Source organism: Haliaeetus albicilla, chromosome 4 (assembly GCF_947461875.1).
Source record: "Haliaeetus albicilla chromosome 4, bHalAlb1.1, whole genome shotgun sequence".
NCBI lineage: Eukaryota > Metazoa > Chordata > Aves > Accipitriformes > Accipitridae > Haliaeetus > Haliaeetus albicilla.
The window spans coordinates 26,275,500-26,301,700 of NC_091486.1; the positions used below are offsets into that span (position 1 = coordinate 26,275,500).

The 26,201-nt window shown below is 40.3% G+C and overlaps 2 protein-coding genes across 3 annotated transcripts in view; one reads left to right on the plus strand and one right to left on the minus strand.

The window, feature by feature from the left end:
* The window catches only part of HNRNPA3 (heterogeneous nuclear ribonucleoprotein A3), a 31,352-nt gene extending 21,196 nt beyond the window's left edge, over positions 1-10,156 (plus strand). The window contains exon 14 of one of the 2 annotated variants that reach the window (XR_011324345.1): positions 9,125-10,156. The gene's annotated coding sequence lies outside the window, so the exon portion shown is untranslated. Of the gene's footprint in view, positions 1-4,346; positions 5,935-9,124 lie in introns of those variants that run through there. The other variant, XR_011324344.1, reaches the window with a different exon arrangement.
* On the minus strand, positions 1-25,821 carry NFE2L2 (NFE2 like bZIP transcription factor 2). The gene is made up of 5 exons (XM_069781511.1): positions 25,666-25,821; positions 5,502-5,771; positions 5,247-5,342; positions 4,371-4,550; positions 1-2,306 (listed from the first exon to the last, which is right to left on the minus strand). The coding sequence occupies exons 1-5, from the start codon at positions 25,693-25,695 to the stop codon at positions 1,098-1,100; spliced, it is 1,785 nt and encodes a 594-aa protein (XP_069637612.1). The 5' UTR covers positions 25,696-25,821; the 3' UTR covers positions 1-1,097.
* Between the last annotated feature and the right edge of the window lie 380 nt (positions 25,822-26,201).

The following is a 26,201-nucleotide window of genomic DNA, read 5'->3' on the forward strand; positions in this document are numbered from 1 at the left end:
TTTATTTGCCCAATTTTTATTCTCTCATAAATCATAATTTAAACTCCACAATGCTTTTCAATTAATTGAGCACAGGTTCCAAACAGTACAGCTGATTGGCAGTTAGTACACCTTTTTCCATAAGCTCCAATGTAACAGCAGTGACAAACGATGCTCGCTGATTGGAGTCAGAGACACATAGTGTATTTCTAGAACAATTACTCAAAAATGTACAGAATTTTTAGTTGGAAAAATGCATAATGCTGACAATGTCTTAATTAATAAATTTTAAATGCCTTTGGAGGAAAGATCACAAATTTAAGTAGTGTTCAAAGAGCAAAACAAAAATTATGTAAACTTAGCATAGACTTGAAACTTAACTTCATGTTACACAATCCTTCCAAATGGCAGTTAAAATTATGCTGAATGAAACATTAGTAATGCTGCATGATACATCTCTAGTTCTTAAGCATATTTGTTACATGAAGACTTAGCCTTGGAAAACTAGTGAGCATTTTCCTTCTTTAGGGAAATAGATGTGTATGAAGTAGAGTTAGAAAAAAAGGTTAATGAACTGATAAATCAAAATCAAACACTTAAGTATCAACTTTTATACTAAATTAAAATAATGTATTAAATATAAAGCAAGTAGAAATGTGTAAGAAAAATGGGAAACAAACACTATTGCGTATTTATAAAAAAGTATCAGAAGCCACACTGTTTGTCTTGCAAGAAATTATATTTAGAAGGCTAAAATCATTTTTATATATATCTCTCTCTCTCAAATAAATCTATGAATATAACAAGAGATAGGAACAGTATATAAATATGGTATCTTTTAATATTTACATGTATATGGAAACTAGCCAAAGTGGTGCTATAAGAAGGAAATGTCTGTTATAAAAGTGAGATTACAAATTTTGCATACATCCATCTGCATTACACTATTAGTTTTAAACTTGCATCTTCCATAAACTAATCATTAACTTAAAAATTATCATTGCATAGAATTATTTGAAAAATATTACCTAATTCTGCATTCCACCTCACAGTAAAAACTATCAGGATAATGATACAAAAATAGTCACTCGAAGAACAGTAGCCAGCTGTGCTGCCCTTCAAAGTTTAGTCTCTGACTTCTTGCTTTTAGGAACAAGGAAGACATTGCCATCTCTAGTTTGCTGCAGTGAATATTCACTAGGAGAGTAAGACTTTCCATCTTCATCACGTAGCATGCTGAAGACCTCAAGGTATAAGGTGGTTAGCTGCTTTTTCATTTGACGAAGGCTTTTGTCATGCTCTCCTTTTTCCTTAAGCAATTTCTCTTTCTCATCTTTTAGGTTACTCAAGTCTTGCTCCAGTTCCACTATATTTTCCAGTTTTCTTTTACGGCAATTTTGAGCAGCCACTTTGTTCTTGCCTCGCCTGCGTATATCTCGAATAAGCGCAAGCTGGGCTTCATTGAACTGCTCCTTAGACATCATTTCATTGAAGTCATCAACAGGGAGATTGATGATTTTTTCAACAGGAAAAGGGATCTGCAGAGCTTTTGCTCTTTGCTCATCTCTTGTGAGATGAGCTTCAAGGCGGCTTGAAGGTTTATCTTTTGTGAACAGAGCTTTGGGGTGGCCTGGACTGGCAGGGGGCTCCTTCTTTGGTGTATTTGTACAATGCAAACTAGGAGTTTGAGTGCTTGGCCCCACAGAGGAGAACACTTGATCCTGGAACTGCAAAGAGTACATGCTAGCATTGCTCTGCGGCACACTTCCAGAAGCACTATCCATGTCTTCCATTTCAGAATCACTACAACCAAAAGTCTTATCCCCATAGGCAGATGATTCAACAGAGTGTTCAGGCGATGCTACACTAGAACTTGCATTCAATGAAATACCAGAGTCAGAATCATTGCATTCTAGTACAGTTCCTGAGTGGTTGCCATTAAAAGCTTTACACAGTGAGAAATCAGAAAGATCAATAGGTTCACTCAGAATTTCCGCAAGTGATTGACTGATAGTGTTCGTCGTTGCTGTGTCACTGTTCACCTTTGTATCAATAAAGGTGGTGTAGAAATCCTCACAAAAATCAGAGTTTGAAGGGGATGTGTCATTTAAAGAGTTCACACTCAGCTGGCTGGTGTCTTCTGGTGGCAAAATGCTGGAAAAGGGGCCCTCAATACCATCCAGGAAATCTGGGCCGCAGTTAACATCTTTTCTCATGATGGGTAATGAGCTGTAGTAATTATAGCTGTTGTGCATCTCTGTTGGCTTGGTTTCAGGGCTTGTGATTGTGCTTACCTCAGCCAGGTTATCATTTTCAATATTAAGACACTACATGGGAAATGCAAGAGAGAAGTTGAGCAACACATTTCCACCTGGTAAAACCTTTTTCTGTAACCCACAAACATTAAATATTTTAGCAATCAAAATGCACATAAAATGGGTATTACAACGTTGCTGTAACTTAGATGACTACAACACACTTTTACTACAGAGAGGCAATCTAGGAAGAAGACTAGATACCTAAGCAAGAGCATGAAGCAACTTGTTCCGGACAAAGCTATTGATATTAAGAGAGCAGAGCCTCCCAAACTCGTAGCAAGATGCTGAAGAGACCCATTCCAATGCTACATGGAAGCTGCATGGAGCCCTCCTGTTCTGGTAAACTGCTAGTGGGGATCCTGGAGCTGACATGTCTGAACTTCTCACAAGCGCCACTGCTAGGAATGGCATGAGTACAGTAAATGTAAAATTACTGAATGAGACTTAATGAGCATTAGTAGCAAACACTTACTTTTAGCACTCTCAATTTCATGTTATGTGATAGATTTCTTTTCCTCAAAAACCAAGATTCTTTTAGGATTTACTGAATAAAGCAGCTGTTCAATGCTGAGAAATGTAATTCTCAGTGAAGTGAAAAGAGTACCAACATGAAGCCTTGCAAACATTAACTCACCCCACATACTTTTAGTTAAGCTGGCTAACACCAGTGTGAGCATTGAAGACTATTACATTGATGGGCTTTCATTGGCTGCAAGACCAATGTTCTTTCCAACAGTGTGGCAGTTTCTTAACTGAAGCTGAAATAAGTGTGCCTGCTGTCCCCAAAGAATTAGGCAATTACCAAAATGATTCTGTTCCTCTTAAGAAGGGACCACACACTGATTATTTAACCAGAGATCGTTCAAGGCTTAAGCTAAGGTTTTGAATGTGAGCTCTTTTTTTTTTTTTCTTCAAACATATTCACAAAAGGCAATGCCCTCAATTTAATTATCTCACTTCTTTCAGAAGATTATTCAATTACTATTCAGAATTACTGCAACAGATAATTTTGGTTTGGTTTCTTAATGTATTTTCAGTATCACTGCTGCCTCTTCACAGTCCATTGCCCTTGTTACTTATGTGGGGTTTTTAAGCCTACCACAGCAGTAAAGATTGTGAAACTAGGAAATTTTGAAAAATACAAAAAGACAAAGGGAAAATGTAGAGTGGCAGGAAAAAAAACCAGTTCCTGCAAACTTTTTTTTTTTAAATATGATTCGGATTTACAGGCTTTCCACCGAGCATTTATCTCTTGTGTTAACAGCATGAAGTAGAGCAGCATCATGTTGAAGCATGATGATATTCTACAGCAATATATTTGAAAATAAATTTACTCAACTTTCAAGTCAAATCTAAGGAAAAAATATAAATAGAAACATAAGGATAGGAGAAAAAAACCTCTAGATGTCCTCTGTAATGCACAATTTAGAAATATAGCAAAGTTATTTTTTGTTCCTTTAAAATATTCAGTTCATGTACATTACATAATTAGTTCTTACTGAACATATCTAAACAGTAGTTATATAACTATACCTGACTCTTCTATGTATCTAAATGTATGTTCTATTATCATCTTTACAAAACCTTTTCCTTCGATAGAAGTTGAATGCAAAAGTAACCATAAATGATTCACACAATCAGACACTGCAAAAAAACCCCCAAAACATTTACAATAATGCTTGTGGAAACAGTTCCTGTTGTAGATCCATAATTTAGAAGTGTCCATTTTTAAGCAGCTGAAATTTCAGCCATGATCATGGTGTAACAAGCTGCATACAGAGGCAAACAATGATTTGCTAAACGTGGGGAAGTTCTGACTGGGAAGACAGATTGTGTTTTATTAAGGCCTTCTGATAAACAACTAATTTCCTTCCTCCTACGTGTTTTTCAATATATCATTTTTAAAAAATTAAATCTTATGTTGAGTTATAGAAATCCTACAGGTGTAGAATCCAACACAATATTCATAATCACCATCTGTTAAGATCCTATTGTACTGCATTCTCTGAACTACCATACTCTTCCAAAATATTATGCTATTTTTTTCAGGTGCTTATCATACTAAACCTTTACCTGTAACTCTGGAAGGGACAATAATTCTTCCCAAACTTGCTCTATGTTCTGCATATTCTCTGCATCAGTAAGTGGAACTAGAACAGGTGATTCAGGTGGCTGAGTTTCATCAGAGGAAATGAAGACTGGGTGGCTACCGATCTGAGCAGGAACCAGTGACTGAAATGCAGCTGAAGAAGCCTGGAGTGTTTAAAACAAAACAAAACAAAAACCCCACCACATTAAAAAAAAACAAACAAAACAACAATAACAAACCACACACACACAGAAAACCCCACTCAAAAAAAAAATTTCCAAAGCAAAAATCTGGTTTTTGGTGTTCTACCATTTCTGCAGAATAAACAGACAGGTACGTCTTAAGAAAAGCATTTTTTGTAAACAAAGGGAGAATATAAAATTATTCCCATGAAAGGTGTCTTCATATTAAGGAAAGAAATAGAAAAAAAATATATAGAAACTGGCTGGTGAAGACCTTATCCTTACACATCAAATAGTCTGGGTCAGCACATAGAAATAAAGCAACTCAAATGCACTAACTCCAGAGAGCTGCACTAAGCTCACTGTAACAAACTGACGAAGTCCGCTACCGTTATTTGCAGTAACTGGAATGGTTGCCATCAGCTGGCATTACACACTGAATCCTGGCTGCAGGATTCAGTAAGCAGAAGGAACCCAAGAGTACCACCCCACTGCCTCTGGACACAGCCCTAGTTCAAGCCTACTATACTGCTTTATTCCAGTTGGAGTCAGCTTGAGGACAAAACTCAAATCATATCACAAATTAATATTTTGCTGAAGACAAATCTTAGTAAGAGAAGACATGAAACTGATCCCCTAGAAGACCACCTGTGAAACTGCTGTATTGAGTATTTTTACCTCATTGTCGTCTATAAATGGGAATGCTTCTGCCAAGAGCTGCATGCAGTCATCAAAGGACAAAGCCTCTGCTTCTGGTTTTGAAGTCTGTGTGGTCTAAATAGGAGAGTTATGAAAAAGTGTTACTGCATCTTTGAATAACTGAAGAATCTTCCATTACAGCAACAAATGCAAATTCATTTAGGTAATCACTAACATGATATCTTCCCGTGAATGGAAAAAGGTTTAAACTCACAAACACATATTAGAGTTTACCTGTGAAAAACCAATTGCTGGATCAGTATTTTCTGATTGAATGCGCTGAGCCGGCTGAACAGGAACAAATTCACCTGTCTCTTCGTCTAACTCCAGCTGAGCCAGCAAGGCTTTCTCCTGCTCTTTTTGGAGCTGCTCTTGTCTTTCCTTTTCAAGTTTCTTCTGTTTCTCGAGTTCATACTCCTTCTGCCTTTGACTAAAATCAAAAACTTCACGCCTTGCCCCAAGGTCTATATCTTGCCTCCAAAGGATGTCAATCAAGTTCATGTCCTGTAATAGAAATGCTTTTTATAAGCAAGCGTCCTCCCCAGCAAAACTGCTTTAGAACAATAGCAAAGCTTTTAATTTCTGTATTAAACAGGTAGACTCATGTAACTGAGGCTTATTCTCTTAATCCTACAAAATTATCTAAATAAAATATGGCTCTATACGACCTTTCTGAAGTGTGTGAGCTGATGGTTTGGTTGCTGTGGCCCACACACAGGCTCATGGAAACTAAGCAATGCATTACAATTGATAAGGTAATACATGACCTAGCCAGAGGATAAATATATTCTTCTTTCCCAAGTTAGCTCATAGAAAACATGAAGCTATGGAATGAATTATGTCACATTAAGAAAGTAATTTTTAGCAGAAAAGAACAGAAATTGAAAAGTAACTTTTTTCAGATGATCTTATAAAACTGTAAAAGCTGACTAAAAACATGACGGGGGCTGTCTGAAGTAACTATAATAGCCATATTGCAAAATGTATTTTAAAGTATTTATGTTCCATCCTGGAATTAAGTATTAATCTTAAAGATCAGCAGAACAGGGCTTCAGAGTGGGAGAATAACCTGGTTTCAAAGTCACCAAGTGACATAAGATCACTGTAGTACTAAACACAGTTATTAAGACTATTACTAAAAAATTGTAATTTAAAGCTTAGTCTAAGTTGATGTTCTAAAACGCAGTTGGTTTGGAGCAGCTGAGTATAAACTAGAGGTCAATAGGTCCCAAATATTGTTAATCACTTGGCCTCTGGCTCATCACAGAGTCAATCATTATCAGACAGCTAACGATGACCTAAATTTCTTGGAAATCAGCTACCCCTTGCACCTGTAGTGTTCCAGAAGACAAATTAAACTCCGCTATTTAGGGAAAACCAACCAGTTAATATTACTTGATTTGGCTACAGTTTATTTTTATTTATTGCATAAGGTGGTTTTTTTGGGGGGGAAAAGGGCTTAGTGGATTTTACTTTTCAAATAGTCAATATTTTTAAGGGCTGAATTTTTGAATATTTTCTCCTGTGAAGAAAACCTAACACTCAAAAATCATCAGTTTGGATGTCAGCTGATACAGTATTTTAATACTTAGTAGCCACATTTGTCAGATGGGCACATGTCAACAATTTCTAGCTGGTGCCTGGGAGTTTTGATTTTATGGCATGTTTCATTATTCTTAAAATTACCCTTTAGCAGCAGCTCACAAAAATAACATTCAGTGTTGGGCATTTTCATCAGGCTAGCACACTACAAATAACTTACCAAACACTACGTTTCATTTAAACGGAACTTTACCGATTCAGTTAGCAGTTCTACAACCAAGATACATTTATTTTGCCATCATATCAAATTGAAACATTCCCTTATCTCTAAAGACTATTTTCAAATAGAGGAGCAAAGTAACCTGAACACCAAGTCACGTTGCCATTCAGAACGATCACTTCCGTACAACAGTTATGGCAAAAAGCTTTAGGGCCAGACCACATTTGAACAAACCAATTCAGTATTCTCATTTCGTTGTTAAAAATTCTATACCATTAGCACTCATACTTACACATGGCATGAACTAATTCTACCTGTTACTAAAAAAATTACTTTTCTCTAAAATCGGGCAGTTACATAAAATATCTGCGTGTAACACAACGCAGGCCAGGCATTCCTAAATCTAAGACATATTTAATATACCTTGCTGGGAAAGACCAAACTCAGCTTTAATGGCCAGCAATGAAGAAGCTGAAATAATTACAGTGTCTGCCCAAGACAACGTTTGGTCTCTCCAGATTGGCAGGGTAAAACGAACTAATTAAGTTCTGCAGTAATTGGAGATACTGCAATATGGTATAGCTTCATTAAGGGCCAGTAGTTTACCAGCTGCTCACTGTCTCCTCCTGCAGCAGATTCAAAACTGTTTCCTAGTCTCAGAGCATTTGCAATATGTTCTGGATAAAACTGCAGGATCTGGATTTTAGGGCTCACTTCTGAATTATTCATTTACAAGGCACCATTAAAAATGTGACTGAAAAGATTTTTTGTGTGTGTGTATAATGCGAATTAAACAGAGTTGTTTTCCTCCCTGAGTTGCAACAGTTACAGCACAAAAATAGCAGAACTGGTGCTCAGTTTCAGTTTAAATAATGAAAACCAAAAGTGATCAAAAAGAAAGGTACAGAAGGCATAACATTTTCCTTAAGAAGAATACCCACGTAGCCTTAGTGCAAAAACTTAAAGCACAGTTATTAAATCTTTCAGCCATACTACTGGCTATATTCATTATCAAAATAACTAGCTTTGGGTGTTGCTTCATTTGCGAGACTAGAGACCTCCAAGACGCCAGCTGGCCCCAAAAAAAAGGCTGTGGCTGTACACCACCACCTGTGCGTGCATGCAGCAATTGATTCAGCAAGCGGGATTATTTTTTTAATGAATATGCTTGCACAGTTTTCAGGATCTTGGGCTGTTGTTCTGAGAAATATGACAGCTTTGACAGCTTTGATTGGCTCCCATCACCATTTTTCAAGGGCCCATATTTAGCCCAGTATCTTATCTCTGGCAGAGGGCTGAGCTTTGCTAAACAGTGTTGTGCTCTACGCTGGAGAGAGATGCTTGTCAGGAACACCTTTTTTTATTTTGTTTAGCTGTTGTGTTTGTAGCATTTAAAACCAAAAAGGTGGGGGTTTTTTAATTATCACCATATAATTGGAAAAGAGCCCTCCCACTTCCAATTTGAAAAGTTCTATATAAATAGAGCAATATTAGCCTTAACTTCAAATGAGAATTCAAGTAATTACTCTTCACATGAATAGGCTGCATGGAAGAAGTGTTCTTCTGTTCAATATGCTAATATGTAATATCATCAAAGAGCACACTGATTTAAATTTTAACCAGCCATTTAACACTTATCTATATTTTCAGCCAATGCTTTTAGTAGTACTGCCCTTTTCAAGAAAAAAAAAATTCCGGGCATTAGTCCAAAGCCTCAGGTCAAAGTTAATGGAGTCAACATTGACCAGTGATTCACTAAGGAGTGAATCATAGCCCCCAGCATGAGGTGATGGCAAAGCGCTAAAAAAAAAAAAAAAAAAAATATATATATATTTAAAAATTGCAGTCTAAAGCAAATATTTTGCAATTTTGCTCCTCCCCATAGCCTTCCTCTTTAAATTATTTCTCTGCCTTGTTGAACACGCACATACACAGAGGTATCCACAGACACAGGCAGGCACTCTATTTTAGGTTTATCACTGAAGCATTCTTCCCTTTCCACTGTGAAAGCATCAGAATAATAACTGTGTATTTGATGCCTGGAGTGTTTAATTAAAGCTATTAAAAGGTATTTTACTTCTTGCCTGTGCAACAGCTACCCTCTGACGTTTAGATGCCTCAACATGATGTGCTGGTCTCCGAAAGATTCATTTGGAGGGACAAGCAAGCACAGATTCACATCCGAACTGGAGCACACACACCGAGAGTCCTGTGAAAGATTCATCTGATCCAGGGCTGGCTGCTGCCCTTTGGAGCCATGCTAACCACTTCCCTTAATATCAGATGCATTTACTGTAAAGGCGCCAGCGGTCCCTCATGTGACGGAGTCCACAAGCGCCTGTTTGTTCTTTCCTCCGTTGTGCAATTTCTTGAATTGCATCAGAGGAAACGATGGTTTTGGCAGAGCCAAGAGGCTGTGCAGGAAAAGCCAGGCCTCCCCTGCAGCAGGAAGGACCTGCGCCCCGGAGGGATTGCAGCTGCCATCCCCCGTCTAGAGATCAGCTCTTTCCCGCTGAACGCCAACGCCTATTTTGAGGGGAAATACATTATGGTACTTAATGTGTGTATTACCACTGTCCAACATTTCTAACTTCTGGGAAAGTAATATGGTTTTAATATTTTTCCCAAGCAGACAAACAGTGATTTGATTTTGTTTATAATATTTTCTTCACAATTTTGTAAAGAGAGAAAGAACTTCTTTCAACAGAGGACATGCTTTGCTTTCCCATGATCCATGTAAGCAGGAGGTGCCTTGTACTCATGATTTGACTTTTTTGTTCATTTAGTGATATGCTCTTCCAACCACATTGATAGCTTAGTTTGGACATATAAAGGCACTTTTAATAAGATAAACATAAATGTTAAACAATTCACATTAAGCCACCATCTGGCCCCCAATGGAAATTTTCATGTTTTAGATTTACATATCAGCATTTGCCATCTGGGCAAAGTCTGTTATACATTTTATGAGAAAATCTGACTACATTGTAAAGTTTGACAATTAACTCTTATTGCTCCTAAACAAACATATTTGCAGTAGGGTAAACAAAGGAACGAGACCCTGTTTTCATGTTATTTTCATAGACTGACTTTTGTGCTTTAAACAAAATGCTAATCTTTCATTTCATCCCTGTTCGGTTTATCTGACTGGTTTTGGTATTGTTTGGAATATAAGCCATTTACACGCAGCGTTGGTAAAGTGGAAACACCCAGTGGCCCAAGTGTCAGCAGAGAAACAATCTGCTATCTCAGACAGGGCTTTCAACCCATTATTAGCTATCCCCTTAATACAGAACACATTGTGAGTTTTGCACATTTAATTCTTAAAGTCAAGCATTTTGCAACATAAATTGGGATAACACTAGCAGAATCTCTCACCAGACAAGGATTTTTCTTTCCTATGTTCCATTAGCACCTAACTCCAAGAAGAGAGATTTCACATACCAGCATGAATAAATGACAGAGCAACAGCAATCAATGGCCATTGCATCCAGCAGTGAGCTCAGACCAGGACCCCACAAGAAGCAGGAAAACACTCCTATAGCTTATGCACAGAAAGATGGCAAAGGATCTCCCAATTCCTATTTGTTTTCCAGAAAGTGAAAGGAATGAACAAAAAGCACCTTACATTTTTGCTTTATTCAAAAAAACATGTGGGAAGTGAGGATCAAGGACCTGAGATACTCCAAGGCAAGAATGAAAGGGAGGGGATCAAGTAATAAAGCAAGCGCAAGAGGAGGAGGTGGAAGCATCTTACCACTTAAGAAAAGCACAGGCTGTGGAAGCAACAGCTGAATGTCTTGCCTTCTTTATCCTCAGGAGGAACTGGTTTTGTTCAGGTAGGTTTTAAGGATGATTTATAAATCATTTGATGGTTTAGATGATCTCTGAAATCACCACAACTAGTGGTTTCTTTTCTAAATCTTTTTCAAGGTAAGTTACTTACTCAATTCCAACTCATAATTACAGAAAAGAATCCTGGACACAGAAGCCTCATGCTTCAGAGAAAGCACAGAAAGCAGATAAAGTTAGCCCAACACCATAACCTTTTAAAAACAATTGAGTTTTGAAAGCTGACCCGTAATTTTCAATCCCTTACAACTGGATATTGAAGAACAAAAGTTAACTCAAGAATGTGGAAGGGACAGTGAGGACATGAAAAATTTAAAAGAGCAGCAGCCCTTATGAGAAGAATGGGGAAAAGGGAATGGCAGAAGCTATTTATGCTGGAGGGCAGGAGGGTACAATAGCAATTTTAGATGTCTGGATTTAGGATTTGGAAATGTGACAGAACAGACAACTGTCAAACAAAGCCACGTGACAGCAACTTGTGATTTGTGAATGCACAAGGTCAAACTGCTGTCTGCCCTGTGGAGCTGCCTGCTGTCCCACATTCTTCACTAAGACCCTCCAGGCAATCTAGGAGGAAACAGGGTGCTTGGGTGGGTGTGAGGGGGTGTCTTTTTTTCTATCTTTCGTACCTGCGCCACTTACTACTGGTGTGACTGGACTGACACTAAACAGCCTGCTTCTTGATGCCTATTTGCTCTTCCTGGCCCTAAAGAGTCTTTGGATGCCTGATATCTTGGTCAGCAAACTCTCTTTAAGACCTGGCAGGCTAGCTTACCTGAAAATGGACTCTAAAAAGGTTGGAAAGCCATAGCTTTAAAGAACTGATGTTGTAAGAGAATTTCTACTCCATGTCTATATAAATAAGCCTGTTGAAAAATGCTGACCATGTGTCTTGGGACATTCTTCTGCCCCAACAGAGACATACGAGATAAGCTCAGTCCCTGAAATGTAAGTGTTTGTACGCAAATTTAATTTTCTTACTGAGGAAAGAAACCTCTAGAATGCTTTACCAGGCCAGGAACAGAGTAGTTTTGATATTTCATTAGCCAGAAGTGTTTAGCCTCTGTTTTCTCCTAACATATATCTCATATTTCAGACTGTACGTCCCACTGTATTCCAGCAGGCTCTCCTAATAAATGCCAGATTGTCAGGATCTACTCTTATAAATTAGATTAGTTGAAAAACCCCTTGGCTGGATTGTCCAGCATTCTTAAAGTTTCACTACAAGCCCTGTCTGGGCATTATTTTGACAAAGACGGGGAGAGGCTCTGGCTGGCTGGAAGGACAATCTTCCCCTACAAGTGCAATTCTGGACACTATCCACCCACTCTCCCAACCCTCACTCCAGAAGTAACTCCTCTGAGAGGTGGATGATTTATGTATTTCACCTGAAGTGTCATCTTCCAGGAATGGTATCAACAAAGGCTACGACTAAGATCTGTACAGCTCTTAACATGATGGTTTTCCCGTACGATAACCCTATGGCAAGCAAGCTCTCGAAACTGCTAGGGGGAACATATACCTCATATATTCTCCAGTAGTAGTGAAAAGACAGGTTTCTTTAAGCCTGAAGAATGTAAAATGAGAAAGACTGTAACTGCAGTGAAGAATATCTGTTGTAGGCTGTTTATGGTCATGAATGTATTAACTTCACTTCAATTCCAAAAGCTGCAAAATCCTAATGCTAACAGTAGAGTAAGACCACAGCAGGTAAAGAAAAATACCCTCATCAGAAAGACAGCAAAGAAAAGGAAAAGGAGGGACATAAAGAGCAGTTTACTTCTTCAATTTGATAACAGTTTTCTCTTTTTCTGCAAAATCAATCAATCCCCACCTCCCTGCCACTCCTTAAAACACTGAACATGTGCGAGAGCCTCACAGCACTCACTCCCTTCCAGCCTAGGGCACAGCAGCAGGAGTGACATTCTCCTCTCTGGCTCATTAATCTCTGGGGTCAGAAATACATACATACGTGTATATATATATATCTCCTTTTCCCACCACATTCAATGTGCCTTGAGGTGACCGTTTCTGGTACAACAGATCAGGGGATTTTTGCTCAGTGCTGCAGATCTTTTTGCAGAAGATTGTTTTGTGCTCTATCTCAGACACTCCCGAAGTAGCTGTGTTTTTCTAAATTGGTTAATCAATATGTATTTTAGAAGATAGCTTTAAAATAATAGAGTTTAACATAGAGCATGTGGTTTCCAGGGGCTGAATGGTCCCAAGACTGATCCTGCCTCAACATCTTAGGAAAAAAAAAAAAATCAGGGAAAAAAAAGAGCCAAAACCCATCTCATTTGCATGGCTTACAGAAAGCAAAGTGTTAAACCTGACATTGGTACTTATTTTTGTACAATATCTGATTTTTCAGAAGTTATTCTCTAGTATTCATGGCCAAATCTGTCATGCATTGTATCTGCTCCAAATTCCCCTATTTCTGCCTCAGCCTAAAGAAAGAGGCAGAGTGAGGACTAATGTTGTGAGCTGATGACGATGAACATCTCGTTAATAAATTTAACTATGCCCATATTTACAAGCGCTACCCTGGCTGCTTAAGCAAAAGCCAAAAATGGTCATGGGTGTCATCCTGCTTCTTCAAACTTAGTCCTAAATCTCTTGACATCCCAGACTGTTTTCTGGAACATCGGTATCTAAAGCAACAGATCTTACATGTCTTCAGAGCTTTGCTGTTTCATTTAGATGGGTTCCATCCCTCCCTTTTCCCTTTTAGGTCTTAATTATTATCATGTTAATCTACATGTCACTTTTCCACAGTGTATTTGGCTGGTATAAAAGTGTTGTGGTTCCTTCTACTCACATTCTGAATCCCTCTTTCAGCTTAACAAAGCCATTCACTTCCTACTTCTTTACCCTATCTTGCATCAGCTGCATTACAAAATCATTAAGTCATTAAGCACACAAAGTTAATATGTATTCAAGTTACAATCTATTATACAAGTTGTATAATGAAATTGGGAGGCTGGCAAAAATGTGGGATTGTTTTATAAAAGAGTGGGCTAGGCTGTCTATTTGTTTTTATATGCTTGATGCATCAACAAAACTCTGCTCCATTACCCCAGTAAGTAAACTGAGTGATTCTGTTGTGGCTGACTTTCTAGCTGTTCTCTAATCACCACATACTGTACCACGTAACTCCATTTTGAAAGGTATTCAAATAGCAGCCATCTCAGACAGAAGTCTACTTCATTTCAGAAAAAGCTGATGTTAATAGCTTTATTTGTTTTTGGGTTTGTTCTCCTCCCAAGTCAAAACTGCATCCTAAAAAACCTGGCATTTATTGAATTGTCACTTATACAACAAAAAAATCCTTACCCTACATGTAAACAAATAATATAACAAATATGCAGCATCTCAAAATACTGCTGATCTTTTAACCATAGGAACACAAAAGCCTTTGTGTCCCAATTCATTTTATACATTGAACCCACAGTACTTGGAAAACAATTACCTGTTAAATGATTATCTTCAAGCTATCCTGCTGTACCCAGCCAGGCACGTTCCTGTGTGCGGACATTGCCACAGGCTACTCATTAGTTTATCTACAAGAGGATTTGTTTATAATAATGGTTCAGTCATCTGGGAAACACGATCCAGTCAAATTATAGCACCCTCTTACGTCCAATAAAACAAATCAGGAAGGAAGGAAAAGATCAACATAGAAACAGAGAAAAGAACCTAACAAAACTGCAAATAACATATTTATTAGGTTGTATTAACCTTGGGTTATAACCTATTAGCCACTATTTTGATTTCATCTGGATTACACTCTGTTTGGAAAAGTGTGTTTCAAACCAAACATTAAAACAGTGTGTGTGTTTGTGAGTCAAAATATTCTCTGCAATTATCTAGAATCTTTCTTGTACTACACTTCCGTTGCACTGGGATCTTCCTGTAAAGCCCCCATTTTGCTGATGGCTGGGCAATTTATGGGGGCAGGCACCAGACAGGTCATTACAGCTGCACTACAGCCTGGATATGGAAACAACATGCTCTAGTATTTCAAGAAGCACGTCTCACCAAGTTTCACTTCACTGATCCCACAAGCAACTTTGTTGTTGTTGTTCATGGGCCAAACTACAATTGCAAACAATGGGAATACCTGCGTGGGTTAGAAAGCAATGAGGTTCACTAAATGTACTACCAGCACACATTCACCAGCCCTCCTTCAGTAACAGAGACATCTACTCCATAAGAGTAGATGCATCAAGGAAATTCTTCCACGCTTCCAAGCTGAGCTGACAAAGAAAGAGTAAGGATGCTTTCAACCTCAGAGAACATGCCACACAAACACCTCATCAGCCTAGAAGTACTATCTTAAGACTAAAAGCTTAAGAATATGGTTACATTGCAGGGAATGAATACAGCTTGCTCCAGAAGCGGTCAGCTGTAACGTGTTCTGCGTAAGTCAGCCCACATCTGGCAGAGCATGCAGGTGCCTACCTTCCACTGCAGTCTGTGGGGCACAAGTGTTAAATAACTTTGTGGATCAGAGTCTTGCAATTAATCTGCACTTTTCACACATATAATTTATATAGATAATGCTGTGAATTCAGTGTCAGTGCACAGTTTTGAATAAATAAGCAGGGTTGATTTTGTGTGTGTGTGTGTTCAACTTCAAATAGACTTGGAAAGGTTATTTAGTTTCTACAAGGGGAAAGAAAAAAAAACGGAAAAAAGGCCCAAATTACATTTCTATGCAACTGCTCACCACTGGACAGTACAGGATGATAATAAATTTAAGGAAGAGAAGCCCAGCATGGCAGATTTTTGCTGTGGTGATGCTATCTTTCCAAACAAGTAATTAATAGTTAAATGGTTTATTTGGCATGCAGCACAGCCTTCATTAGTGACATACTACAGAAAAGCTTCAGTAAATAACAATACCATTCAACTGTATGCTGATGACCAAAAATGCTCTCCCTAAATTTACATGAAATATCATAGAAATCGGTATTTAATTTCCATGAAAGGAGTTTGTATAGCTTTTCCCCTTCCTCCAACCACACCAAGATACATGATGAGAATTGCTCTTCCACAGAATCAGGCAAGGACAGATTTTACTCATTTTCTTAAGCACTTGTAATTAACATATTTCTCAGAAAAAAGAAATCCTTTAAAAGCCATCAACCCCCACAAAGGTTTCAGGAAGCTCTTCCACTTGAATGTCCTGCAAAGTTAAACAACTAAACAAGAAAGCTCAAGAAGGGCCAACATGTCAGGTGTCCAGATGCCAATTTATCATTTTTTGTACACAATGACAGCTTTTGCTTAAAAAGGTAAACCCACTGAGGAACTGAACACCACTGTGTACAAAACTAAAGCTTTGTTTGTGTGGAGCAATCCAGCCCTCACTTTTTTTAAGTCCTAGGACTTAATTTATAAATTCTAAAAGCAAAAGGAGATAATTAATCTTTCAAGGCATGAACCAAAGTAGGTAAATGTTTTTATACCTCTTACCAAATTATATAAAAGCAGTAATTCTCAATATCCTCAGAAGAGCAGCAAAACCTCCAAAACTCAACCATCAGTAATTGTGTCCTTCCACCCAAATCAAGAGCTTCCACCGCCCACCACTGTCCTTGGGGCTTCCACGTGTGTCCTCTTTGAGTACACAGGAGGCTCACGGCCTGTACAGCTGATTATCATGGGGATGCCTCTTTCAGCCTTCTGATTAGATGGGCAGATGTACCTAAGAAATCAAGGTAGAGGCCAATTCCTGATGTGTGTCCCCTCACGCCCTCTACAATCACCTATGACGGCCAAAACAAGATTGTTTGCCACAAATAAACATGTCAATATACCTCTTCCATCCATAAGCAGCAAACATACTCTAGGCACGTTAATATGGTTAACAAACATTAAAAGTTGCAGGGGCAGGGGGAGGCTATCCAGTTTGCAAGTATATTACAGGACAGTATATTTAGAAGACTGTTTCTAAAATGAGCATTTACAGCTGATTTTTCTAGCAGAAGACATTACAGAAGATTTGAGTGCTTTCCACATGTAATTAGAATCAATTTGTTGAGCAAAAGGTTAAGATGATCACTTGTAAAGTAAGAAATTACAGAATGCAAAGAAAATGTCAGGTTTGGATCTTAAACAGTTTTCTGCCTTTGGCCAAAACACTTTACTTCCTTATGCCTCAGTAAATACTTGAGGAAAAAAATCAGATTATAGTAAATTATCAGTAAAAATTACAAGATTCGAAAAATTTCTCTATAGCACAGTTAATTTAGACAATGAGAGACAGAGATCTTGTTAGGGTAAATGACTACTCACAGAGTCAGCTATGAACTGTTAATTTTCATTACTACTTGCATTTTCTAAGACTTTTTTCATGATCTCTGCCGCATACACACACAATTTATCAAAAACTCTCATCCCAAGCTTCACTTTGAATTTAAAATAATTCTATGGCTCTGACCTTAGTAACAGAGTTTTTCAGAGTCATTTAAAGCGCTCCATTAACAGTTTCATTATTTAAGTGGCTTCCATTCTTCATTTTACCAGCAAAAAGAAACTTTGAGAGATGAGAGATGTCTAGAGATGTTCGCACTGGTTATCAGCTGAGCAAGGATTCCTGAGAGTGGTAGGTACACACTAGATTCCTGAAGTGGCAGATGATAAAAGGATCACAAATCAAGCTGGAAAACATTCCATGGAACTACAACATTCCACTGAGTCACAAAAATTATACCAGTTGAAGAACTGACCTGGTAATATTCTAGTTCAAATACTACAACCAAATTGGAAAGCACAGTATCAGAAGTCACTGTGCTGTAGTTCTCTCTGTTACAGCATACACAGTTATGAGACACCTAAACATAACGTGCATTTCCATAGCCAAAGAATTCAATTTGAATAATTTGGAAGACCAGCTGTCAGAAGTTATGACTTAGTTGCAAACAAAAGTCCTGTTTTTTCATATTACACTATTTTAACAGTACCATTTTTGTTACTGAAGTACTTCCATTTTCATCCTTACGTATCTTAAATCCTACTTGTTTCAAAAGTTTACTCAGGTTTGTTTATTTTACAAATATCAGTGCGACAGTCTTCCAGAAATTCCTCAGCTGCCACAGGTCTGTTCAAGACCCATCTACAGTAGAAAGAAGTGCAAATATAATTCCGTGTTATAAAACAGAAAATATGTCTGTGCATCTCATGGCAAATAACACAGAAGACTGCTCCAGGGTCTACGGTACGCTTGTTCCAAGGACACTTAATGACTATATTATCTGCACCAGTGCATATGTATCAGCCACTACTTCTGCGATCCTTGTGAAGACAAGTGTTAGTGTAACAAGCCAGGGTGGAATACTCCCATTGGCACATCTCAGATGACCTCTTCTGCTAAAGTCTCCATGTTCTCCTTCCAGCCATGAAGCTTCTGAAAAATCTGTTACCCATCTGAGCTGAGCTGCACCAACCTTCAGAGCCACCCACCCACCCCTGCCACCCTCTTTTACCCATTGTTTTATTACCCAGTTGATTGCGGAACATGTTATCTGGTCACATAACTGCAGTAATCTAACTGGAAATACCCTGTTTTAGGACAAAATTCAGCCTTCTTACCCAATGGCACATAACTCAAGCAAACAGTTCCTGAAGACAGAAGGAAGAAATGACCAAGTATCCAGGCCCAGGCAGCACAAGACACAAATGCCAGCTGCAGAGCAGACAGAAAGACTGGCCCTCTCACACGGGGGCAGGCAGCATTCAGCATGGCAGACCTGCATTGACTGCATGATGCCTGGGAATCCTGAATGGTGATATTCCAACAGCCCAAGCAGCACAGGAATTGCTCCACTCGAATTATAGCAGTAAGTAGGGAGGTACTAATTTTACCACAAGGGTTCAAACCAACAAAATCCCCCAGGATCATTCTAATGTAGCTCTTTATGGCTAAACAGCAGTGATGATCTGAGCAGGAAGCAAATGAAAGTCACAGCAGCTTTGCACATAACTCAGCTGTACAGAAGTCACAGCTTCAATATTTAGTGGGCATTAATTTCAAACACAGCAAATAGGCACACCCTTAATCATAAAACAAATCTCTTCTTAAAGGCAGGCTATCAACCAAGCTCCTTCTGAGTCAATTTCTCAAGTATGCAAACTTTGTTTTGCAAGCAGTTTCCAAGAGTGGATTTTTTAATACTTACAAGAAACACCATGTAAAACCAATACAGCAAACAGCAATAAAACTTTGAAACTGCAAGACAGAGGTGGGGACAAGGAGGGAAAAGTTGGTATCTTTATGTTTCATAGTCATACAGAAGATACTTCCTTAAAAGGTTTGAAAGAGATGGTTTCAAACTGGTCTTACATAACTTGTTGCTGCAACATCAAACTTAAAGGAACTTTCTTCTCCTTTCTCTTCTCTTTTTTAATTGCATTGCTCATAATACTGCTGCAGAAGTTGGACTAAAAGTCTTAAGACTCTGCAAGACAAGTACCAGGTTGGGTGGTCTCAACTCCCTCAGTACTGCAATATCATCAACAACAAAGACCTACTTCTTGAAATGGTTTAGTTTAACTATAAAGATAGGAAACATTAACAGTCATTTCCAGCATCTTCAAAATAACTTAGCTAAAAATAAACACTATTTTCTATTCCTTCTTCCCAGTATAAAAACTGCAGCTAACTGGGCCAAAATCAGAAATCTAAACTGACATAATGAAAAGCTTCAACCAAATCTGTAGTATATAAATTGCATCCACATAAGTATTATTTCTAAGCTAGCTACACCCATTCTACTATGGCCTTGCCAATTAGTACTTGTGCTAGGGATTATTAATATACCACCAAGCAGCAGTTATGCTCTGCTGGTAAAACAAAGCTAACTTAACTTAGAGTTATTAATACTCTTATTAACTGCTATTACCTTTCCAACACCTCCATAATCAACATATCAAAACACTTAAATTAATTCTTTTAAAGCAAATATTAAAGTAGAAATTAAAAGCCAAAACACAAAGCCCATTTATCAACACATAACATTCAAAAATGTGTCAGGTAAAGAAAACTGAGCAAATATTTCACCAAGACTTCAAAATGGCTGAAGACAGATGCTTCAGAAGATGAAGACAAATCTTCTTCTCCAAAGCAGTCAAATAATTAAACATTTTTATCCTTACTTGATGTTGTTACTGCTTGGTTATCCAAACTAATATTTAATTTAAATGTATGGTGCCAAATTAATATTTAATTTAAATGTATGGTTCTGAGAGACTTGGCTTCTATTTGAAACAGGCACTGTTGGACTATGTATGTCAAGGTAAAACTGAACTAATATTAAGTCAAGATAGTCTGCTGGGGAATGTATTTTTTTATTTCCTTATTTTAAAGGTGGTAAAGAAAAATTAAGACATATGTATCTAAAAATCACTGAAGCAAAGAAATCCTCAGACAGAGCTGTCCCTGTGCTTGCTTCAGTACTGCACTGCACAGAGTAGTAATACTAATACTGTTCCTATACTTTAGAAAAACTTAAGCACTATATGATCAATTAATTGGCAGTAGCAAGAAGTTAATATGTGACTGTCACTAGCTTTGCTTTTCTTGTATGGAACGCAGTTACTGGGTAGGAAAGATAAAGTACATAATGCCTATCTTTACCTGAAATGCATTTCCGGTATCTGTTTCAGATAAGCCTCCCATGGTTTAAAGGAGTTTTTATACACCACAGATAGCATTGCTGGCTTCATTTCTTACTGGTTGGTTTAATTGTTTACCTTAATATAACAAATATGCCATAAAAGTATTACTGTTGAGCAATCCTGAGCAGGATTTCAGTTCACTGTATATCAGTCACCTTTGGATAACACGAATTCAAAGTCATAACTTCCAACTTCTCCTACCTGACTTTTCATTGGTCTACGTAAAAAGACTTGCATATGTAGCAGATGAAGCGTTTCCAAACCCAGATAAACAAGATTATTACCGAAAAAGAACAAATCTGGCCAACACGTTGTATTCTTTTCCCTTCACCTAAAGCTGTATTCTGTGGCACAAAGTCCAACTTTGGTATAATACACTGTATCAGAAAACTGGACAGACTTCAAACCCTTTCAAGTTCTCTAGGAATGTGCTATATTAAAATAATAGGTTACTTAGGGTTGGAATGAGATGGAGGCCAAAACAAACTTTAACTAGGTGATTAACCTGGAGACTTTGGAGGACTTTTTGCTGGCTGCAACTCAAGCACAGCAGCAGGGGATTAATATTTAATTCATGCTGACAGGTTACTGCCTGGACTTGTACTGCACTAGCCTCAGCCAACGCAATCATTGCAAATACATCACACTTGCACAAATTGGCCTAATTCTAGTGAATGGTTTAGTCATTTTAAAGCTTACCTTTATAATTTCAAAGGGGGGGGGGGAGGGAAAGAAGTTCCAAATACAAAAATCAAACAAATTCCTTCTTTCCAATGAAGCAAACATATGGTGTTACAGGCATGGGCACACTTGGCACCATTTACTGTCATCATCTGAACTTTCTATATTTTCTCCTTCTCCCTTAAACTCACCCTTTCCTGGGCCTGCAATTGACTCTTTTTCACTATCCTTTAAAAGTCTAATGCACTCCAAAAATTTTCAGTTACAAACTCTGACAACTTTTGCTGTTTGAGGATTTGTTAGTTCTATTGAAGGACCAAATATAACACAATTTTACAACCATATAGGAAAAATCATAGTAAACAATAGTATGAATTGATTTTACTGAGAACATAAATGAACAAATATTCACTTAGCTCCTGCCACTTCTAGCGTTCTTCAACATCATCTCACAAAGCCCAGCGTATTCCACAAAGGTATCTGAGATTTCTTTAACAAAATAAGTACGTTCAATATGCTATTGCTACATTCATTTCAGTCAGGATCACAAAAGTAGCAATACCTATCAAACAGGTATCTTTCTGCTTTGCAAATTTAAGATATAGAACTTGAGGAAAAAAACAACCAAAAGAAATCAAAAGGGTATTCAGGTGCAACAACAGATACAATAATCTGACACATTTTTAACAGTATCCTTGTCCTTCAGGATTACATACAACCTGCTGCATTCTTACTCAGGATAAGTATTATATCGTCTCTAGTTTTTCAACTGAAGAAAAAGAAAAAAAGTAAGGGACAGAGATCCAGAATTTATTCTTGCCCACATACTTTAGTGGGAAGTGTACACAAACCTTCCTAGCCACCCACACAGTCCTATAAAAATGTCTTAAGTTCTTTAAAGCACACAAGATCATCCAGCTGCCCTCTGCTTATACTGAATGGTCTTTTTTGTTCTGGATTCGTCTCTTTCAAACATTTCCCAGCAAACTTTCAAAGTCAAACTCTTCTCCAACTTTGAGTGCTAACCACAAACTTCTTCAAGTCAGATTTTCAAAGACAATTAACTTCTTGCACTTCCATCAACTTCCAATAGAACAGTAAATTTTTAGTACATTTTAAAGACAAACTACAGAACAGTGTTCATATGATGGATATTTACTACAGTAACAATAATATCTAATTAGCTGTTCTCGCAAAGGGATTGACATGGTCAGCTCCTATTAGTCCACATTCATTTCAGTCAAACATACTACATTGCATTACATCGACCACTGGCTTAACTGAAAGGTATTCTTTTGTGAGTTTTGAAAGAAAGCAAGCTCTATCAGTGCAGCTTGGTATCAAGGTGAGCACAGAAGAACTGAGAGGGTGAAAAAAAATAAATGCATTTTTAATTAAGATAGAGCTTGTGATACTCCTTCATCTACTTCCTCCAAACTTGTCCATAATTTTAGTAGGTAACATTATATTCAGAAATGCGGATGTTTCCTTATATTGAAATTTACCTACATACACAGATACATAAACAGATATTTCTACAAATATCTTGATCAGATATTCCTATTCAACAGGGTTATTAAACCTCATTATCAAGTAACAAAACAAAACAAAACCCACCCCAACGAACCCAAAATACAAAGACTTTTTGCCAGGCCTGAGCAGTGCACTTGTTTGTCTTTGCCTGCAGAATCTACCTCATGTGGAAATGATAGGCCATTAGGGAATAAAAAATAAACCCATTCACTTGACAATTTAATGCAGCATGTCATAAAAAAAAAAAAAGTATGTGTAATTCCATGCTAAAGCCCTTTTGACTGAAGAAATCACACTAATTAGCTGGAGACTCTTCAGTAGTTCTCTAGGTAGAAAAACCCTAACAGATACACTTACACAGGCACTCACTTATTTGCCTACTTGGTTTTGTTACAGTTGGTGTCACTTCAGCCTAAGTGCAACCCACAGCTTCATTCTTTGTGTTGGAAAGTGAATTCTTTTTGCTCTCTTCTTGTTGTGAGGCTCAAAATTTAGTAACTGATGAGCTTGTTACCCTGTTTTACAAGGTTCCAAGCAACCGTTTCAGTAACAAATAGATTTACTGAACAGAACAGCTACTATGAGAATACCATGCTTTTGCAACTGTGATTTGAAACATCTTGACACTTGTTCCATTGCATTCTTTTTTCTTAGATGTTTTGATATCTGTGTTGTTAGTGTGTAATAGGCAACAGCCCTCTGCATACAGAGGTGCATTCTGTTTCCAGGCAGAGGTACAACAAAGGCATACTTTTTTCAAGAATACTGCAGGCAATAGCACTTCTAACTCCCACAGAAGTACATAGCAGAAAGCGGTGATTTTACATTCTGGTTAAGGGGCTAGATCAATCCCAGCCCTTCACAATCACCTTTACTGCTATGACAATTGCTACCAGGCACATAAAAGACTAAGAGTTTGTACTGTATTTGCACAAGTGCACACCCTTCCCATCTGCTGGCTTACAAAATCTGAGGGGCTAAATGAAGACTGTGTTCCCCTTTTCTCATCTTGAGCTAAGGTTTTATGGGAAAGGGTATTTGAATTTTCCATTCAATAAATACAGTTAAAACTGCATGTCAAAGACAGTAATCATTTACTATCTAAAAAATGCAGCGCCTTTTCAGGCTAGGTCTGCAAGAGAAGAAACCAGCAGCTGTTGAGCTCAGATAGGAAAACTGCGACAGGTGGCTTGATAGAAAGGGTTTGACAAAGTAGGCAAACAAGTAACAGAAGCTAGGTTTGCTGGCAAAGCAGTCACAGTGGATTGGGCAAGAAGGTACAAAAGCAGGAATCAGTCTGTCAAGATTCTCTCAGAAATGAGAGCAAAAATGCCATAGCTAGATGCTATAGGCAAAATGAAATTCATGGGGCGTTTACGTAGCACAGGCCAAGAGCCTGATTTTTCTTGCAGTATTTTCCAAGAAACCGAGGAGGCATGGTGGAGGTCATGGCTGCGCTATCCAGGGCTAGAAAAACAGGTAGGCCAGGCCGAGCTTTGAGGGGCCTAAGACAGAAAAGCAACAGCATTCAATGAACAGAATAAGGTATATCCAACACTGCTAAAGAGACGTTGCCCGTAGGGTGTAGCCACTTATATATCCTAAAGGATGGACAGACAATGTTAAGAGAAGCTCTGTTGTGTAGCATATACTGTACTGACATACACTGAAAGAGCCTCAGAACTCTTGAGTCTTAAATTCGTAGTATTAAAAGAATTAAAACAGCTCCAGATGAGGTTTCAAGTATTACTTCTTTAAACTTAATACGTAGTTGATAAGGGCACACTTCCCATTTAAAAGCCCAAGAACAACACGTAACGACTACATAAATTTGAAGTGGAGTTCAGCTATGTTTTCCGTTATTCACCCCACTCTCGGGCAGCCAGTGTGCAACACGAAAGTACGGAGCTTCCCCAGGCTTTTAGCGAAGAGGTTCTGCCGCACAAAACGCAAATGCATCCAAATACCCCTAAGCCTCCGGAAGACTTGCCTTGGAGGAGGCCGCCAAGACCTCATCGCCTCCTGTGTCCAAGCCCCAGAGAAGCACGCTGGCTCAGACCCCTCGGGAGGCGCTCCCAGCAGGCGGGGGGCGCGAGGGGAGCGCCCCGGTCGCAGCCCCTCACCAGCGGCCCGGGCCGAGGCCAGGGTCATCCCGCTTCGGGCTCCTCAGGCTGCGTGGTGAGAGGCTGCACCAGACCCTGAGCCGCCCCAGGGGAGTGCGTGATTGTGCAACGGCTCCTGCTGGCCCGGCTCGGGCCGCAGGCTTGGCGGGGACAGGGTCCCGGCGGGCCAACCGCGACGGGCAGCCGCGCTACGACAGACGGAAACCTGCGGTAACTCACCCGAGAAAGGAGCGAGAGGCCCACGGGCACGCCGGGGGCAGCGACGCGAGGCTGCGCCCGGCGCGGGCAGCCCCTCCGCCAGCGGGCGCCTCCCCAGCCGCTCCCTCAGGGGCAGGGGCAGGGGCCGGCCCCGGCCCTCTCCGGCTCCTCCGAGCTCCCGGCCCCGCCCGAGGCTGCCCGCAGCGGGGCAGCTGCCACAGAGGCGGCTCCTGCGGGCCCTGACTGACCTTTCCGCGACCGCCGCGGGCGGGGAGGGAGGGAGGGGAGGTCGCACCAAACCCGGCCCGGCCCCCCCAACCCCTGCAGAGCAGAGCGGGGCGGGGGAGGGGGGGCGCGAAGGGGGAGCCTCCGCGGCTCCGCCCCGCCCCGCCCCCGCCGTGACTCAGCGCGTTCGCAGGGGCGGGGGCGGCACCACGTGCTCCGCCGGCCTCGTGACCGCCCGCCCCGCCCCTCGCCCGGACACCCGACCCGGGCCGACCCGGGGGGGGGGGGGGTGGGGAGGCGGCGGGTGGCCGCCGCCCCCGCCCGCCGGCCGCGCTCTCACCTGGGCGGCGGGGGGCAGCTCGATCTCCATCGCGCGGGGCCGGGGGGCGCGGGGAGGCCGGTACGACGCGGAGGTGGCTGGCCCGGCGCCGGCCCGCCCGCTCGCTCCGGCGCTGTTTTGGGACGGAGGCGGCCCGGGCCGGGCCGGGCCGGGCCAGCGGCCGCCCCCGCGCTCCGCCCCGCCGCCGCCCAGCCACTCAGCGGCTGCGGGAGCCCGCGGAGGCGGCTCCTTTCCCGGCGGCAGCGGCGGCGGCGGCCGTGCCGGGAACCTCGCCCGCCCCAGGCGGTTCCGCGGCCCCGCCGCCCGAGCCCCTCTGCCCCGGCGCCTCCCGCCCCGCGGGGCCGGCCCCCCCGCCTTGCCCCCGGTAACGGCCAGCGGCACCTCGGCCCGGCCGCAGCGGGCAGGCGTCGGTGTTGCCGGCGCGACCCCCCGGAACCGGGGGCGGCTCGGTGCGTTCTTTCTCGTGCCTTGGCGCAGCTGCCCATCTGCGTGTGTATCGGCCTGTTTCGCCTTCGCAGCGCCCTTGTCGTCTCTGT